Source organism: Leptonotus elevatus, chromosome 7, assembly GCF_054856555.1.
Source record: "Leptonotus elevatus isolate MCC_2025b chromosome 7, RoL_Lele_1.0, whole genome shotgun sequence".
In the NCBI taxonomy this organism is placed as follows: Eukaryota; Metazoa; Chordata; class Actinopteri; order Syngnathiformes; family Syngnathidae; genus Leptonotus; species Leptonotus elevatus.
The window spans coordinates 13425486-13442713 of record NC_141245.1 but is presented as its reverse complement, the minus strand read 5'-3'; the positions used below and the strand labels follow the sequence as shown (position 1 = coordinate 13442713).

Genomic DNA, 17228 nt, shown 5'->3' with positions numbered 1-17228 from the left:
AAATGTTGTTATTATTTTACATTTTATTTTACCACCGTTTAGTTTGGTCATTCTTAGATACGTGCTTTTTTGTACAGATAATTATTATTGTTTAATTATGCAGATTCATTGAACTTCAAAAGAAAACGCTATCACCGAGAGAGAACTCAAATTCCCACAATCCTCTACTCCACTTCTCCATATACGGGTTGTCAAAGGGGTTTTCGCAAGGGCTAACTTCCTTTCGCTCCGACATCTTGACGAGGAAACATGGTGAGGGCGCCTTGTGAGGCTTTAAACGAGTTTAAAGTGAACAAATTCACGGGTTTCTCTGGCGTCCACTGGTGAATTTACAGTCGAACTATACCGTGAAACAAGTGTACTTAATTTAATTTCAGTAAAGTGGAAGCAAACATTCAAACACGATTAGCAGACGCCCGTTAGCTAATGTGCTAATTTCGCCACGCTTTCATACTCCTTGCGAAAGATTAAGCCCTACGAATAGCTACCAAATAATCTCTCGTTCGATCGCATTAGTCGATGACAAATTGATTTAGTTATTAGTTGATGAATGTTTTAGCACTTGGATACCCGTACATTTTTTGCGTATTAATGCTCTCGGGGACACCAAAAGGCCTTGCCATGCTGCTCTAGTATGCGTTAGCATCGACTAGTGGTTTGATATAATGCACACAATTTCACGCTGCATTTTAGGTCATTTCTTACAACCGGATGTAGCTTTTTTTTGCACATGTTACTACTAAACTTGCCGTACGCATCTTTTGATTGGTCTGATAGTTGCAATTAGCATTGCAGGCAAGTTTGTGACCAACATTTCCAACTTTTTAGCCTCCCAAGACAGACAAGAAAAAGGACGCTGGGAAGTCCAAGAAGGACAAAGACCCAGTCAACAAGTCTGGAGGCAAAGCCAAGAAGAAGGTATTGATTCGTTGTGAGGTTATGTTTGTTTGTTTTCTGGCGACACTCAGCTTGATATGTTTTGGTGTGTTTGAGCAGAAGTGGTCCAAGGGAAAAGTGAGGGACAAGCTCAACAACCTGATCCTCTTCGACAAGGCCACCTATGACAAACTGTACAAAGAAGTTCCCAACTACAAGCTCATCACACCTGCCGTTGTATCTGAGAGGCTGAAGATCCGTGGCTCCCTGGCCAGGAATGCTCTGCAGGAACTGCTCGCTAAAGGTGAGCATAACACCTTTAAAAAAAAAATCTAAACTGAAAAGCACAAAAGAGCAGTGATGCCCATCTAGAAGTAGTATTTTGAAAGCATCCAATAACTGGTGTTGGCCAACTTTGACCTTTTCTACTTTTACAAATAAATTTCATAAATTTTATTGTTCAAAGTACATTGCCAACATATTACTTATAGAGTAATATCGCGGGCGAAATCTTCTAAATCACAATTTTGGCAGATTTCATATTTTTTCAAAAACTATACTCTTGGTCACATGTGGGTGTTGTTTTTCCAAATTATTGGCTAATCTAAAGTGTTGATGATGCAACATTAATGGTTGAAAAATATGTCATTTTTTTTACGGGGTCTATTAAAAAGTGATGATTTTGGAGCAAGCACGAGGACATGACAGGCTTGGTCTTCACGTTTTTTTTTGTCAAATGGCACAAACTGATGGACTCAAATGCCTGATACCGATGAGAAGATCCAAATCCAAGTCCTTTGTTTATGAAAAAACAAAAATCCACAATGTTTGCTAGGGAGCTGGAAATTAGAAGAATAGAAAATTGCTGTTAATTTTGTGGACATTTTAAGGAAAAATGGTATATTGGGATTTTGTAGGTGTTTAAATTTATCTTTTTTTAATATATATATATATATATATTTATATATTAGAAATACTAGTGGTATAAGTGACAATTCAAGAGTTGGGTACTCATACTGCTATCAGTCTGAAAAATTGAACATCCGTAATGTTGCCGGGAAAAAAGGTGAACATGTAGCTAACGGTGTGATGCTGACTGAAATGAGGTTTCGCGAGTGCACTGATGTCACACATGGCGTTTGTCCAAAATTTGTGTGGCGTGAAACATAAACTTCCAAATTGTGGAGGGAGTTGAAATTTATGAGCTTTCAGCTTGGACTGTTCCGCAGTAGGACGTCCTCCGAGACAAAATGTCTTTCCTTGTTAAACCATGGGGGGGGATCGAGCTCTCCCAAGGTTTTTGTTCACAAACGAAGTTTGCACCCCCCCTGTGCTGAGAACAATGTTGGTACAATTAAGATTGTTACCTTGTCTTTTTATCGAGAAGTCGTTCAAAAACAAAAAAATTGGATTCAAGGTGTAATGCTCACGGTCTCAATTTCCACAATATTGTAACAAAACTTCAAGCTTTTGCCACAGCACTTTATTGGTCGTGTCCTACGTCTTAAATATGCATGCACGCTACTTTGCTGGCGGCTTTTTGCACTCGCATCTGCCAGGGATGCATTTGACATCACCCAATGGACGTTGCTGCTCACGTGCTCGCCATACAATATGCGTCCACATGGAAGTCAACCGCTTGAAATGTTGTTGCAGGCATGATCAAGTTGGTCTCCAAGCACAGAGCTCAGCTCATCTACACGCGTAACACCAAGGGGGGAGATGAGGAGGTACCAGCAGAGAAAGCATAATCAGGTATTGATTAAAAAAAAAAAGTGGGGTTGGGTGGCCCACACTTGTTCTTTTTCAAACCTCTTCTCACCTGCCCCGTTGTTCTCTCTTGCAGGTTCTCCTGTTTGTTTCCTTTGATGTGCTCTTTCTAATTGAAGTTGAATAAAATGTAAAACACAAATCCTAGGCTGTTTTTTTTTCCCAATACATAAAATTCATCTTACAATAATGCAAACAAGAATATTTCAAGAATATTATGCTTCTTGTGTCTGTCCTGTGCCAATAAAACAATTTGCAACTCGGTGCACAGTCAATTTTTCTTACTTTGTGATGCTGTCCTGCTAGGACTTTCCGACCTCTGCAATATACACAATGTGAAAAGTAGCAACAGAGAATGGCTGGTATTTCGAAGTTTGATATGTAAGTTAACCACGATATTGTGAGCGATGATGGTATTGCACGTTAAACACGACCTGCTAACGGAATGTTGCCTGCCCTTGTGTGCCTTTTGCTTATTTCAGGCACTCGACGACTTTTCAAAGCAGGCTACACTTACGCAACCTTTGAACAAAAGTTACAAGCATCAGTCTGAGATGCCATCAAAGCGCACAGGGACATCCGGTGGTCTTTCCAATTCAAGATGGAGCATTTCTAACTCTTTAAAGTTTCATCATTTATGCTCTGCGTTTATCCTTTAAAGCCACCGGCAGTCACGTCACTATAAGAAATTGATAAGCAGTATCACTAAACGAATGCCTTATCTTCTGTCAGATGTTCACTGGAGGCAGCAGAGGAATCTGTCTGGGAATGTCACCTCGAGCTGTTGTTGCTCAGCCAACCGCCTGACATGGACAGCGTATGGGAGCATTGACGGCCCTGTTACGTTCTCGTTTTAACAATGAAACATTTAGGTCCGCTAATTTTAGATGCCTTTCTGGATTACTCAATATGGTGCGAGTTTTGTGAAACCTCGTTTGTTTTGTTTGCAATTTAGTATATATATTAGGGGCGTGCCCAAAAATCGGTTCTAATAAGAATCGCGATTCTCATTTAGTATGATTCAGAATAGATTTTAAATGTCCCAAAATCAATTTTATTTCAATGATTTTATACTGTATTGCCCTTGTTTGTGTGTGCCTTTATTGGGAGCACTGTTCATGTTGTACACGATTTGGCCACTTGGGGGCAGTGTGGTTCAGCTCGTTCTGATACACTGTTAGGTTGTAGCCACATAGAAGCAAAAAGTAATGTTCAAGTCATTTTAATAAGTTTTTTTTTTTTTTTTGCAGTGTGGGATATTAAGGTGAAGCCTTTTGTATGAATAGTCGTTCTTTTGAGTGATAAAAGTGCCACGAGTAGGGCACTGATTAGCATTAGCGAGTCAGACTGGAGTAGATCATGACAATTCTTTGCATATCTATAAATTGAAGCAGAAATCATTGTCAAGCTATTTTTAATCTTAAAATTGTTCTGAATCGATAATTGATTCTGAATCTAATTGCAGATCCAAAAATTGGACTTGAATCGTGAGACAGTCAAAGATTCCCAGCCCTAATATATATATATAAATATAAATATATACATAAAATACACTTGGCGGGACAGCAAGGACATGAGTCAAGTGTCCGGCGTCAGTATGTGGATGACGGAGTTGCCATAGCAACAATTAAAGCTGTTCTTGTTACAAATGTCAATGTAGAATCATGTTGATTTTTAAGGTCAAATAATTATTGCTTTAAAGAGCACCACTAACATCACCAATTAAACCTTTCATAGCAGTAATTTTGATGGCATTTGCTTGATTTAGTCTTGAGCCGATTGATGATTGTGAAGCAGCACTCCCAATTTTATAGAAGTTACAATAAGGCAAGTTCACCATGATTTTTAGGCTTGCACAAGACAAACATTCACCACAACTCTTTATTGGCGCTAACAACAACATGACTAGTCCTGACTATAGCTAACCCTTTAGTGATTATTAGCGGCCATGTAATCATTAAGCTGTTACTCTACAATTCTATGTAAAGACATCAATCGAAATGATTTCAGATAAAGGAACTGTAAATAATACTTTATTTCAATAAATCTCTGCACATGTTGACATTTTCTAGGAAATCACAATATCCCTTCATGGGTGAGCTCCCATTTGAACAGACTCACATCACTGGCGTCACCGACCTGTTGCGCCAGCTGAAGATGGCGGCAAATCACTACTTTCCTATTAGACAGAGCTATGGCCTGTCTACATGAACACATTTATCACATTTCGCTTCAGTTGTTTTTAAGGCGCTCTTTTATGAGTAACAGAAAAAAGGTTGTGGACGGCTGATTTTTAAGGAACATCAGTGAAATAATGCGTTAACAATCCATGCCCTCCCCCCCCATCCTCATTCCCTCCCTCTCTCCCTCTCCTACATTCGGGTGTGTATGAGAGTAAGAGTCAGAGTAGGTCCGCCGGGCAGCGGGAGCGCCGTCTGGTGTCAGGCGCGGCGCATACGTGCTTTTATGGGCCGCAGCTGTTGAGCGGCTGTCAGACGCGTGCGAGGAGCTCCGCCGCTGCCCGTCGAGTTCCTCTTAGGCAGAAAAGAAGGCGAGAGAGCGAGCGAGCGAGCGCCTCGCCACGAACGCGGTGAGTACTCCTCTTGTTTTCCCTTTCCAAACTCGTGTGTGTCACTTTGTGACATTTGACCTCTTCTTTTTTTTTTTGACACCTCCGCGCTCAGCTCTGATGGCACACGAGTTAAACGTGTTACCATACAAGGGCAGCAATACTAAAATAACTTGACGAAACGCGGCGTCGGCGTGAGTTCTAGTTTGATTTGATTATTTCACGTGCCCATGAGCCGAACCACTCGAGCGTGTATAAATGTGTGTGCGTGTCTTCTGTGGTTGCCTTTTCTAAAATGTACATACAATACAGCACAGAGTCCTCTATTTATAGAAGGTAAGCCAGCAGAGCGACAGACGGGAAGTGCACTTCTTGTGAGGGAATAGTTTGGACCAAAACCTTTCAGGACTTCTTCATTTTGTTTTAGTTGGGATTTAAGGATAGACTTACGTTATCTTCGGACTTCATGAGGTCGGGTCTAGTTTTTGCTTAATGTTGATAAACATGAAGGAGAATGGAAAAATGATGACAAAGTTCTAACCTTATCCTATGTGGCATTGTAATATTATGAGGTCTTGAGCAGTGTGCAAGAATAAGGATGTAACATTATGTAAATAAAGTGGTCATGTGATGAGAAAAAAAAAAGTGAAAAGATGCAAGAATGAAGAATAGCCTATTTTTGGAGGAACAACTTGTAAGGCAAAAGGAATAAAGTATGGCAGTATTACATATTATTAGGTTGTAAAGTTACTGCTACAAATTTGCAAAAGTCGCACTATTTAAAGAAAAATGTTGCGTTGTTACACGAATGAAATTATAGACTTGTGTGGAAAAAGTTGAGGCATTAGACAAAGAACGTCATAACGTTGCGTTGGGTTATGTGAAGAAAGCTAGCTGTTAAATTGTGAAAAAAAAGTTGGCATTATGTGAAGAAAGTCACAATTTCATTGTTATGGGGGGGAAAAAAAATAAGTCATGTTATGTAACGAATGTGAAGTTACAAAAATATTTTCAAGAAAGTTGGAACAACAAGTCAATAAAAAAGTCTCAAGAGTGGGACATTAATATCATAATGTTACTAGTTTAAAATTGTATAAGTCACATAAAGTTGCGAGGTTGGGTTTAATAAAATTATGTACGGGAAAAAGTTGCAATATAGAAATTCAAATTTTTACACAGGACAAAGTCAAAGTTCTGACAATAAAGTTGACATTTTACATGAAGAAAATCATGAAAAAATATATAAAGTAGGAAAAGTCATAATATAACAAGAATAAAATTCACGTCTAAGAATGACGTTGTGAGAATTAAGTTCTAAATTTTAAAGTGACTGAAGACCAAAACGTAAAAAAAAGATAAAATGATGTTATATTACAAGATTGATGTTGTAAAATTAGAAAAAGTTGTCAATTTATGAAAATGACATCATAACGTTATAAATATGAAAGTGAGTTAGATTCAATTTAGGAAATTTCGCAGATGTGTTCTTCACATGCACTTTCTACAAAAAAAGAGCCCACAACTTTGAGAATTTATTTTTTATTTTTCATCCTTTCCTTGTCTTTCTATTGACCAGTGGCTCTCAGTACTACCTCAAAAAATACATTTGGCCCACGTGTTCATCAAAAATGTGCACGCTTTTATTCCTGATTTTTTTTTTTTTTGTAAGTCAGTGAAAGATTATGCAGTTTGAACACTCTGCTTAAATATAGAAAAACAAAAAAACAATTCTTAAGATTCCATTAAAAAAAATTTTTTTTTACTTCATACTCTAAAAGATAAAATACAATATTGACCTTTAAACAACCGAACTGTACTTAAAAATACACTTGAGGAAAAAGTTTTCCCCTGAAAACGTCAGCTCGTGTGTCTCAGACTGAGCATTCCTGGCAGCCGGGGCAGCTCAAAGACTGTTTTTGTTTGGTTGCTAGGGAAAAGTTGCGAGCGCGTGCGTGGAAGGAACTGGATGAGTGTTTGAAACATGTTCATCATTAAGATCATAATGAACGACTCCATTAGGACTGATCAACACGTTTACGTGGACCCGAAAGTTGTAAGCCGCATCATTAACTTGGAACACAATTATGTGTCTACTTTTGTTTTCCACTTTGGATCTACTAATGAAGGAGAAGCAAAACGCAAGATTGGCCAAAACATCGGGTACCGACAATCGGACAAACTTTAATATCATCTATTTACATTACATATACATATATTTATTTGATTTTTTTCATCTAAAATTGTATTCTCATTATTTGATCGGAATCAGATTTATTGGCCAAATATGTAATAAACACACACAAAAAATGTGTCTTCACAGACACAACCTGTTCGAGAAACATGAAAAATGACAATGACCAAAGGGAAGCCTGGCGGTTCGCTACTCAGCGCCCCGAGTTTCTCGGATGAAAAAAAAAAGAAGGAAAATCAAAAGGAAAAACATGAACGAAGGAGGGGATATTACAACTTTCTTTCTTTGCTCATAAAATATGCTTTTATCTAGTAAATTACAAGCTTAATAGCTGATGAATCACTCCTTTGTTCTCTTAATCATACATTACTACATTCTTGCAATATTAAAAACTTTCATGGAATTAGGCCTTTTTTTGTAATTAGTAATCAATTTTGATTCTAAAATGATAACCTTATTTTATTTTTTGGTACAATTAAGATGGCTTTCTTGTTTATGCAAGAATGACTATTTTCTCCTAAAATCACGTTTATTCTCATAATTTTACTATTTTGATGGCACTATCTGCATTCAGCAAAATTTATATAATTGTTATATTGAAATCTTTCCCCTGATTGATTTATATACAGTTGTTTTCCAGGTATAATAATTATTAATTCTTACATTAGCTTTTTTTGTTGTTGCAATTCATATTTATTTCTTGTGTTACTGTTACAACTTTTCCCAAGGAACTTCAAGTGCACTATTGCAATTTTATCATTTCAACCTTCACAAAACAAATCGACACTTCAATAATTCAGTAGCTGCGATATTTTTCTCATAGTATTCTGATTTGTTTTGCTTATGAAGATGTAATATTATAACTTTAGTCATTTTTGCTTTATTATGATTGTAATATTATTACCCTTTCTTCAAGAATTTTGTAAGATTTTTTTTCTCGGTTTTTCTTTAAAATAAGATTTTTTTTAACTCATTCACTGCCATTGACGTCTATAGACGACAAAAAATCATTTGAACTATTTCTAACAGTTTACATTTTTTTCTCCACTTTTGTTAGCAAGAGTATGAAAACCTAGAAAAATATATATTGTATGTTTAGAACAGATATAAAATGTTTGATTAATCATAAGTTAACTAGTGACGTCATGCGATTAATTACAAATAAAAAATGTAATCGTCTGACGCCCCTAATTTTTTTATAATATTTTATTTTTTGTTTAATTACTTAATCACAAATTTTATATCTGTTCTATATGTACAATAAAAAATGTCCTAGGTTTTCATACTCTTGTTAACAGGAGTGGAAAAAAATGTGAAACTAATAGAAATAGTTCAAATTAATTTTTGACGTCTATAGCCGTCAATGGCAGTGAATGAGTTAATGGTGAATACAATTTTATTTAATTTTTATGCTATTGTGATTCTCATAATAGTTCTTTTTCGCGGCTAATTATGGCTTCTTGTAATTGTCGTGTTCTTTTCTGGGCGTACAGTTATCGTACACGCGTACATTTGTGCTTCTTAATGCAAATGAATTGTTAAAAAATAAGAAATTTGCTTTGGTGCAGTCCTTGGCTCCAATAGGTTTGAGTTGAAGGTAAATGTGTCCCCGGGGCCGCCACAGCGTGCGATGCTGTCAGTGTGCTGACTGGAGGCCAGGCTGCGCTGATGCATCTGGACCTCCATCTGCCTTCGCATCAGCTTGTTGTGTGCACTTTGCTTTGTATGACGCTCAGGAGCCAGCCCGCCTCTGCGCTCTAATAAAGCCCATTTTACTTTCCTCTTTTAGTGTGAAACTGCTGGAATAGCTTATCAAGCTTTCCATTGGCACAATGAGTCAGATATGCGCTGGGTGTGTTTTGAGCACACTAATGCAATTCCGAAGGCTCGAAAGCTTCTTTCGCTTCCTTTTCCTGCCCAAAAAATGCATGTTTACTGATGCCGATTTGGATTTACCACTTTTAATTTACTATGCAGAACCAGCTAACACACAAGCCAATCCACTACATTTCTTATACTTTCCTTTTTGCATTTATTGTCAATTAGCAATATAGATTATCCCCGTTTATTTGCACCTTATTCTTGCAGGAATTTCTTTCAGTAGGTCATTACCAACATTGACAATGAATTTATTAATTTAATTTAAATAATTAATATATATATATATATATATATATATATATATATACTCATGAAATAGAGGGCTCAAAATGTTTGGATTTTCCCCATTTTTCCGTGATATTTTTCCCCCTGAAAACATTATAGGTTTAACAACACTTTTTTTTTATTGTTTTTTAAATATTTATAATTTTTGGGTTTGATTGAAAAGTAAATATAAACTTAAATATGACGTAAATATAACTTAATTCTTCATGACTTTTTCCTCATAAAATGATGCCTTTATTTTCGCAATAATATTATTTCATTTATTTATTTTCAATTTTATATCATACTTGTCATGGTAAGATTTTTTTAATACCACAGTAATTTCTGGACTATAAGGCGCACCTGACTATTAGCCGTGCAAGCAAAATTTGGGGAATACTCGAGTTTGTTACACATATAAGCCGCAGCCCTGTTTTAATGTTACTGCACCGGGTTCCCGCTACTTTCTTTTCCGTAATTGTAATTGTCTCTCTCTCTCATTCTGTCTCTCCTACTGTATATGGGCTCACTTGGTTTGTTTTGCTCTGCCTGACGCTTTTGCGCTTCCTTGTGATCTGTTGGATAAGCCGCACTTTTGTATTAGTCGAATGCAAGTGAAAAAATTTGCGGCTTATAGTCCAGAAATTACTGTACGTAGTTTCTTGCAAAAATTCTGAATTTACTTTCACAATTTTTACAATGCAGAATTATGTGCAGCACGATGTTTAGCCCTTTAGCTTCACAGCACTCAAGTTTGGGGTTCAAAACCGGGCTCGGGCCTGTTTTGACTTTGCACATTCTCCCGATGCTTAGGTCATTTTCTCACGTAACTATGGCTTCCTTCCACACTCCAGAAAGATATGTTGAGAGTTAACGCTATTTTTTTTACACTGTTAGAGAGGTATAAATGCAACAAAATGTTTATGTCGTTTTGTCGTTGTGGTGATCAGATAGCAGATGGTGGGCGAGCAGTATGAGAGCAGCGGAGAGGGCAGCAGCGTGCCCAGGCCGGTGCCCGAGCACGTCTACAAGGTTGGCATCTATGGCTGGCGGAAGCGATGCCTCTACCTGTTTGTCCTGCTGCTCATCATCATCCTGGTGGTCAACCTGGCCCTCACCATTTGGATCTTCAGGGTCATGCGGTTCAACTCGGTATGAGAACAATGTCGATTAATGTCTGTGTGCGAGCTTACGCTGTGTGACCTCAGGAAGGAATGGGCCTCCTGCAAGTCCACTCGGATGGCGTGACGTTGGACCAGGGCGAATCCGAGTTCCTGATGCCCCTCTACGCCGAGGAGATCCACTCCAGAGAAGTATGTGAACTTTCTCTGCTCTCGTTTCCCTCCCTGCTAATTAAGCCGTCCAGCAAAGTTGTCATTATTCCGTCTGTGTTTAACCAACACAACTACCCCCCCCCCGCCCTGCCCGATTGGTGGAATGTGTGCTTTCTGGAAAACCGTCTTTTCCGTGCGCTCCGAGGCAATTTGGATGGCGACCAAGCTCCCGAAGTCTCCCACCGCGCGCACGTGCTCCTGCAGTGAGCTTCAGATGAACCTCAAGGATGTTTGCGGTGCAAACGTGGTTTACGGCCCGCCTGCGAGCAGCACATGGCAATGCTTTGCTGCAGTTGCTTACATGTTGCGGCTTCTCTTGCTCATGCCAGCATTTTCCTAATATTATAGACGTCATTATCTTTGAATCCTCTCACTTTTAAATGCTGCCTTTTACTTTCAGTTTTATTTTCTTAAATTATTATAGTGAGGATGCAAACTTCCTTTCATTCCAGGATTCACCACTACTTGTGCACTCGGATACGGAAAAAGTTTACCTCAATGCCCGCGATGGAAATGGCGACGTCACAGGGAGGATGTCTGTGGGTAAGAAGTTCAGCGAGAGAAAACACACCTATAATAAAGTCAATTCAGCTCAACTTTATTTAATAAAGATGCACAGTAAATTTTGTAGAGTACACTTGACTCTAAAAAGAGTCAAAATGATGATAATAATAAAAATGCGTCAGATTTATATAGCACTTTTCTAGACACTCAAAGACACTTTACAATGCAATGGATACATTATTCATGCACTCACACATTCACACTGTGTTGGCGGTTAAGTAGCCACAGCTGCCCTGTGGCAGGCTGACGGAAGCGAGGCTGCCAGTGTGCGCCTACGGCCCCTCCGACCACCACCAAACATTCGCACCTTCCATACACCAGTGAGAGTAGCACTGGAGGCAATGTGTGTGAAGTGCCTTGCCCAAGGACACGACGACACATGACTTGGGGAGAGCGGGGATCAAACAGCCAACATTCCGGTTGCTGGACGACCGTCTCTACACCGTGAGCCATGGCCGCCACAAAATGTATACTTCAAAGAGAGTAAAATATTCAATGTAAAATTTACACTTGGAGTAAAACAATAATTGTAAATTTTACTTTATTTTTTGGTGTGTAAAAGAGAATTTGTCTATCCCGTGAAAAAAACAATTAAAGATTTTTCACTCAGAAATTCTAAGTAAATTTTGCATGGAAAAATTTTAGACTAAATTGTACTACTTTAAAAAAACAAACAAACAAAAAAAAATTAAAGCACAACTTCAGGTTGGGAGAAAGAGACAGTACCGTTGCCAAACAGTAGGAGTAGCATAGCTCATGTGGTAGAGTCGCAGTCTCCCAAGCTGAAGGTTGTGAGTTCGTTTTTCAACCTTTGTGTAACATATTTTTAAAATAAATTAGTCAAATGTAAAAAATGTACTTAGAATTTCTGAGTGAATTTTTTTATACTCATTTTTTTTGTCATGGGATAGGCCAATTCTCTCGTACACAGTAAAAAAATATTTTAGTAAAATTTACTCTAAATATTTATTACTCTATTCCAAGTGCAAATTATACTCTGTTTAGAGTGGGACCAAATAGATGCTTTTTAAGAGTAAAATGTACACTACAAAATTTACTGTGTGCATTTCTCGCCCATTCATGTATGACAGCAATAGCAAAGTCAGTGATTCTTCTTTTGAGCATTTTGTCACTGATCATAACAAATAACAATCACATTAAAAAGTAGCGCTCATTACACAATGAGCTGTTTGAGTTTGTTTTTCTGACCTGAATACAAAGAATGTTGGATATTCAATTTTTATTTAATATTTCATTGTATGGATAACATTATGGCCCAATGATCACGTACTTATTCTTTTATTTTCCTGTATATATATATATATATATATATATATATATATATATATATATATATATATATATATATATATATATATATATATATATATATATATATATATATATATATATATATATATATATATATATACATACAGTACATTAATCCACTGATTTTGAATGCCATTGCAGGTCCCAAACAGGCTGAAGGACACACTCCAAACATGCTCATCAGCGCCACCGACGACAACATGCTGTTCTCTGCAGATGGCAAACAAGCTGTGATTGGACCAGACAAACTGCGCATCACAGGTACAAAAAAACCATCCCAAAATTAAATTAAAACATTCTCTATGTGTGTGTATATAGCAGCCAAGACTTTAAAACCAGAAGCTCTAACCTGCGCACTGCCTGGTAATGACTTGAAGAAAGCCCAAGATTCAATACTGGAGTGCCAGGAACTGTATAACATCAACAGGATCCTAAAAAATCATCATCAAGAACTCAATAAGGCTGTGGAATACAACTCCAGAGGCCAACTCAAATCCAGTTGCACAGGCGACGATCAAATGTGCCATGTTCCACGGAGATGCTTTGCCCCGGTCGCTGCTCTGGGCCTGAGTCCACTCAGTAGGATCAGAACCACCAGTGGCTTCAGATACCGGTTCAGAAATGGAACAACGATCAGCCACCTCCTCTACATGGATGACATCAAGCTGTATGTCAAGAACGAGCACGACATTGTTTCACTGTGTCCAGCATCCTGACGCTCGACACAAAGTGGAAAGAGGAGGCTGTGGACTAGTGAGCGTCGTGGACACTGTCCAGGAAGAAACAACAGGCCTCCAAGAATACATCAAGATGATGGCCCACATGGGACCACCTGCTTACTGAATGCCTCAGGTAAAAAATTTAATTTAAAAAAAGCCCATTGAGGAGAAGGAGCCAGATGGACGATCATGGAAAAACAAGCCACTGCGTGGCATGTATCCACAGACAAATTAAAGAAGTTGCTGACATCGAGAAACTTGGCCGGTAAGCTCTAATCATGCAGCAGGACTAGTGTATGGACTAGAGATCCCGGAATCAAGGTGCAGACAAGACCAAAGGTGGTTGAGAACAACCAGGCCAAGGGACATCAAGATCCAGACTGACCAACAGATGATAGCCTGACAAAGTGGTGGTGGATAAATATCATTAGAATGATAGCGACATCCGGAAAAAGGAGCATGAAAAATAGAGAAATAGCAAGGATTGAAGGAATAATTAGAGAAAATATGATAAATATAGTGCTGTCGGTAGTAATTAGGGCAACGAGCTCGGTGAACGGCTCCAGCAGATACCGACATCACCACGCAGAAGTGTGCAATACTGGAAACAAGCTAAGATCCTGCGCAAGCTACCGGGCCTCAAAAAGGGGCAGACAGATCGACACATTTGCGTTACTGACCTTACACACTGTGTTGGCTGATTAATGTTGAGGGGTGTGCCAGCCTCGAGCCGCATTGCGCCTGGGGTCACTTTAACTTGCACACAGCGCAGTAGTCCAAATAAAGCTGGTGCACCCCGAGGAAACACTTTTGGCTCTGCATTGCGATTCTTTCATTGACTCTGCTGTCGCCCTTCATTTGTCTCCTGCTCGCATCTGCTTGTTCGCTTGAGGCAAACTGAGTGGAGGTCATCTCCACTCATCTTCCCAACATTGCTGCAGGCCTGACAAGGCAACTCAGGTTGAATAATAGTGTTCCAAAACCCAAATATATTTATATATATATATATATATATATATATATATATATATATATATATATATATATATATATATATATATATATATATATATATATATATATATATATCTACACACACATATATATATATATATATCTACACACACATATATATATATATATATATATATATATATATATATATATATATATATATATATATATATATATATATATCTACACACACATATATATATATATATTAATATATAATAATAATAATGTGATATAAATAATCACATGACTTCGATAGTTAACTCACAATTAATCACAAATTTTATCTGTTCTAAATGTAGTCAAATATTTTTAAGTTTTCATACTCTTGTTAACGTAAAGGTGGAACAAATGTTAAACTAATAGAAATATGGCTGCATCTTTTAGTCATTGCTAATAATTCACAAAATTGAGTTAAAGAAAAAATATATATATATATGTATTACTAAAACAGCATTAGTTTTATACACGTTCAGTTTTCTTTTCTTTTTTTTACTTTGATGAGCAAATTGCTGTGTATTAAATATCAAATATATAAAAAGTATGAAAACCAGTGCCATCTGTGTTGTTTCTTTCCTTCGCTCTCAGGTCCTGAAGGAGCTCTGTTCCAACATTCAGTGGAGGTTCCCCTTCTCAAGTCGGAGCTCTTCAAAGACCTGAGGTGAGCGCTCCGTCCACATCGTTGTCATCTTGTCAGTCCAACAAGCCAACATGCCCATGATTGATGGACTCTGCTCGTCCAAGATAATGGAATGTTTTTCTTTTCATCCTCAGGTTGGAGTCTCCCACTCGTTCGCTCACTATGGACGCTCCAAAGGGAGTTCATTTAAAAGCCTTGGCTGGAAACATTGAAGCGGCTTCCAACATGGACGTTATCCTGCAGTCCAGCGTGGGATTGGTAAGGACAACACACTTCCATCGCTAGCATGTCATGTGAAAGTGATCGGATTCATGAATCTTCTTTACGGCTGTCCTCTCTCCTCTGCTGTCCAGTTGGTGCTGGACGCCGAGACCGTGCGCATGGCCAATCTGCCCCAGAGCCAAGGAGGAGTTTCCGGAAATGCCGAGGGTCTCTTTGAGGTGTGCGTGTGTCCCAGTGGAAAACTCTTTCTGTCCAAGGCTGGCGTCACCTCCACTTGCAGTGACAACCAGGAGTGCTAAGACATGTGTGGTTTCTTCCTACAGACGACAAGCACAAATGTTTGTTGTTGGTTTTTTTTTGTAAACATTTTAAGCTTGTGTGGATCACGGTGATACAACCCCTCACCAGTAGGGGGAGTTGTGCTTACTGGAGGATGTGCTATATTCGCACACGCACACGCGCGAGTATCATGGCTGGGCAATGAGGAGCTGCTTTACAGCTTACATCCTATGCAATATAATCTTGTGGTGCAATACAAATGTGACACATTTAAAGGGCTTGGAGTGATGTGAGGGGGGGGGGGTGGTACTGGCTATATATCAGATCAGATTAGTTGTGTGATATCTTGGATTTTGATGCTCCTAACTTGTGTGTTTTTGGTTTGGTAAATCGCATGTTTACTTGATTGTGGAAAAATGAAAGGAAAATGATGATGCGTACACAGTTACATTGATTTGACATTATTACTATCGTTGTTTTCATTTTGGAGCAGTTTAGAACTGGTATTTACCTTACTTTGCAATATAGGAGAGAGAGGATTAACACCTTTCTGTTGTTGTCACAGGACCCCACTGTAAACTAAAACTGTACTAATGAATTTATTAAATGAATACCTCTCTGACACTGAGAATTATTATCTTTGTAAAAAAACGAATTTTTGATACGTCACGGATTTTCGATCTGATTAGATATGCAGGTGCACCTACTGTAATTTTGCCATCGGGTTTATAAATATGTCACTGTCTCAAATGCTAGGTAACAAACTTGTTATATTTAAATTTTGGATTTGAAATTTGTTCAACTTTGGATTTAAGTTTGAAAAGTAGACCTCCCCAACCCCAAAGAAGACAATGACAAATACTAACAACAATAAAGTTTTTTGTGTTGTAAGATGATGTCATATTTCTTTTTCTTTTCTTTTTTAAATAGCATTATTGTAATTTTGTGTGTGCATTTAATGACATACAGTAATGACAATGTGTTAAAGTGCACAGTTTTGTGATACAGTGCCAGTTAGACCTGGCATATTAAAAAAAAAAAAAGTGTGGAATGTGTATTTTTTGATTTTGGATATCTAATAAATGTGCTATTCTTTTAAGACGTCTCAATTTTTTTTTTTTTACAATTATTTAATTGTATGTAAAGAAAGCTGAACTTTTCATATCAGGTTTATCCAAAAGTAGCATATGTAGCTATATTACAACAAACTTACATTTATGGTTTTATCAAAATGACCAAAAATGTATGAAAAACACACCTGATATCCAGTTTGCTCTCTGTCGCTCTCTAGTGGACATTTCATTTACCACAAATATAGGCGATTGAATATTAGTTCATTTTGAAAACCATTACCTTAAAATTTTACTTCAACACTAATACCGAGATAACTGGGAAGAATAGTTAATTTCTTAATTAATGAAAACTTGATTTAGTTAGCCTTTGTGTGGGGCAATCAACATTATTTGGTAATTCAGTGAAAGTAACCAAAAAAAATGTCAGCAAAACCTTCATTTCTCTCAATTAAGTAATTTCTGGTGCAAAACGTTTGAATTTCCAAGCAATTCAATGAGAT

At 37.8% G+C, this 17228-nt stretch overlaps 2 protein-coding genes across 2 annotated transcripts; both read left to right on the top strand.

Annotated features, from left to right (window-relative positions):
* The first annotated feature begins 178 nt into the window (after positions 1-178).
* Positions 179-2910, top strand: rps25 (ribosomal protein S25). The gene is made up of 5 exons (XM_086080608.1): positions 179-252; positions 829-918; positions 997-1180; positions 2533-2631; positions 2723-2910. The coding sequence occupies exons 1-4, from the start codon at positions 250-252 to the stop codon at positions 2625-2627; spliced, it is 372 nt and encodes a 123-aa protein (XP_085936734.1). The 5' UTR covers positions 179-249; the 3' UTR covers positions 2628-2631; positions 2723-2910.
* A 2129-nt stretch (positions 2911-5039) lies between these two features.
* Positions 5040-16551, top strand: sgcg (sarcoglycan, gamma). Its single transcript, XM_086080560.1, has 8 exons — positions 5040-5236; positions 10502-10703; positions 10760-10864; positions 11338-11428; positions 12923-13042; positions 15103-15175; positions 15289-15412; positions 15508-16551. Exons 2-8 carry the CDS (start codon positions 10509-10511, stop codon positions 15673-15675), a joined length of 876 nt encoding a protein of 291 aa, XP_085936686.1. The 5' UTR covers positions 5040-5236; positions 10502-10508; the 3' UTR covers positions 15676-16551.
* The last annotated feature ends 677 nt before the right edge of the window (positions 16552-17228 follow it).